Source organism: Octopus sinensis, linkage group LG27 (assembly GCF_006345805.1).
Source record: "Octopus sinensis linkage group LG27, ASM634580v1, whole genome shotgun sequence".
In the NCBI taxonomy this organism is placed as follows: domain Eukaryota; kingdom Metazoa; phylum Mollusca; class Cephalopoda; order Octopoda; family Octopodidae; genus Octopus; species Octopus sinensis.
The window spans coordinates 4,529,470-4,531,969 of NC_043023.1; the positions used below are offsets into that span (position 1 = coordinate 4,529,470).

At 42.1% G+C, this 2,500-nt stretch overlaps 1 protein-coding gene across 4 annotated transcripts in view; it reads right to left on the reverse strand.

The window, feature by feature from the left end:
• The window catches only part of LOC115225426 (serine-rich adhesin for platelets-like), a 6,806-nt gene that overhangs the window by 3,757 nt on the left and 549 nt on the right, over positions 1-2,500 (reverse strand). For 3 of the 4 annotated variants that reach the window (XM_036513993.1, XM_036513994.1, XM_029796386.2), the window contains exon 1: positions 1,296-2,500. This exon is cut by the window's right edge and continues 549 nt beyond it. In XM_036513993.1, coding sequence (XP_036369886.1) covers positions 1,296-2,500 — 1,205 coding nt within the window. The remainder of the gene's footprint in view (positions 1-1,295) is intronic. The other variant, XM_036513995.1, reaches the window with a different exon arrangement.

Genomic DNA, 2,500 nt, shown 5'->3' on the forward strand with positions numbered 1-2,500 from the left:
ACTTATTTTATCGACCCCGAAAGGATGAAAGACAAAGTTGACCTCAGTGGAATTTGAACTCAGAACATGCGAAATACTGCATTTCATCCAGCATGTTAACAATTTTGCAAGTCCGCTACCTTAATAATAATAATAATAATAATAATAAATTACAAAAAAGCCTTTAACAGCATACCACATTCGTGGATTCTGAAATCGCTGGACATTTTCAAAATTTCTCCTGTGATTTCAGATTTTCTAAAGTATATGTCACTATGGAACACGAAGCTCCAATTATATCATTCTAATGGAGTATTTTGCTCAAACAATATTAGAATAAACTGTGGCATTTTCCAAGGTGACTCACTTTCACCACTAATTTTCTGCATAGCACTAATACCACTCTCAAGTGAACTGAATAGAACAGGGTATGGCTACAAAATTGACAAGAAAATAAGCGGAGAGTGAAGGTTTCATATTAGCTGCTCAAGACCAATGCTTATCAACCCGGAACTACCAAGCCAATGTGATAAAAAATGGAGCTGACCCAAAATGTTGATTCTGTAACGATGAGATTGAAACAATAGACCACCTAATCTCAGGGTGTAGAGTCTTAGCACCTGTAGAATATAAAGCAAGACATGACAGAGTAGGCCAGTATTTACACTGGACAATATGTCGGCATTATAAAATCAAAACAGCTGACAAATGGAATAAACACCATCCTGAAGCTGTGACTGAGGGAGAAAATGTGTCGATTCTATGGGACTTTCCCGTGCAGACCGACAGGACTATAAAAGCCAATAAACCGGATATCATTATAAAAGATCAGACAAAAATGATGTGTTTATTAATTGACATGAGTATTCCCTGTGACCACAATATAGCAGCAAAAGAATTTGACAAGATTAGTAAATATAAGGACTTGCTAATGGAAATTGAAAAAATGTGGCATCTCAGGGCGACTACAGTACCAGTGATTGTGGGATCTCTGGGAATGATAAGAAAAGGTACTGAAACCTATTTGAAAATGATACCAGGCTTACCATCCCTACAGGAAGTGCAAAAGATCATGTTGACAGGAACAGCTCTTGTACTGAGAAGAGCATTATCGATGTGAAAACAACTTCCATTCATGAATTTATTTATTCATTAATTTTTAAATACATATTTTACCTATGAATTTGCAAGTGTAATCTGGGAATGCATACAATCATCTTCTCTGCCCTAAGTGTACAGAAAACACTCGGCGAAAAACGGAAGAAAATTTGAAGAAAGAAGGAAAAATAATAATAATAATAACAACATATACTTACTGGAACAAGCTGTTGAAAATGCAGTAGTACTGCTCCCACTCTCACCTCGTCTGCTGCATTCCCACTGCACCATTGAGGGTGTAGCAGATGAAGGAGGTGGGTAGAAGAGCCTGCGTGTCACATACCGAGGCCAGCCGTGTGGGTAGAGAGCAACTGGGGTGAGGGCTAGTTGTTTGTTGCCGACAGCAATGTATGTGCTATACAACTGCTCCATCTGTCGGGCATGGATGTGCCTCCGGCTGGCTTCATCGTCCACTTTGATCTCTTCTAAACACAACTTGACCAGCTGACCATAGTGACTCTCCAGCAGGGAATCAACTGTAAGTGTCTCCTCCAGCTTCTGACGTCCACTTTGACTACTGTGTCTTCTCCTCATCTGTCTGCTACTTCTACTGCTATTATTACTCCTACTGCTCTTAGCTGCCCCCTCCTCATCTTCCTCCTCCTCTTGCTTGCTAGTTGTCTTCTTTCTCCTTGGCGAATGTTGCTGTTGATGGAGGCGCTGTAGCTCCAAGATCATATCTCTGCCATCGGAGTCGCTACCATCATCATCGCCACCACCTTCAACATCAACATCACTGTGATTATCGTCATCATCATCATCGTTATTATTGTCATCATCAACACCTTTGCCACCTCCTCCACTATCACTACTACCATTGCTGCACCGACAAGTACTACTACTACTACTACTGCTGCTGCTACTACTATAATTACTACTACCACTGCTACTGCTGCTACAGCTGCTGTTGCTTCTACTAATACTGTGATTACTATCACAACTACTACTACCAAATATGCTTGTACCACTAGTACCACTGTTGCTAGCACCACCACCACCACCACCACCACTACGACTACCACCATCAAAGTCACTTGAAACTCTAGCTGCTTTTCCTGTCATAATTTCCCGCTTCTTTCTACCAGTTCCTGACAAACCAACTGAAGAATGTGTCACTGCAGTCATTGATGTTGTTGTTGTTGTTACAGCAGCCCAGCCAGAAGCTGCCATCTCAGTATCAACACCGTCTTCCTCCTCCTCCCCACTGTGTTTGCCAGGGCTGTGCCTCCCCGTTGGGGACATGATGGGCCAGGTGTCATCACTGAACATCACTGACTTGCGCAGCTTGGCCTTCCTCTGGAACGCAGAGGCACCTGGTTGCTCAGATCCTGTTGCTGCTGTCAATTCCATAACGATACCACCA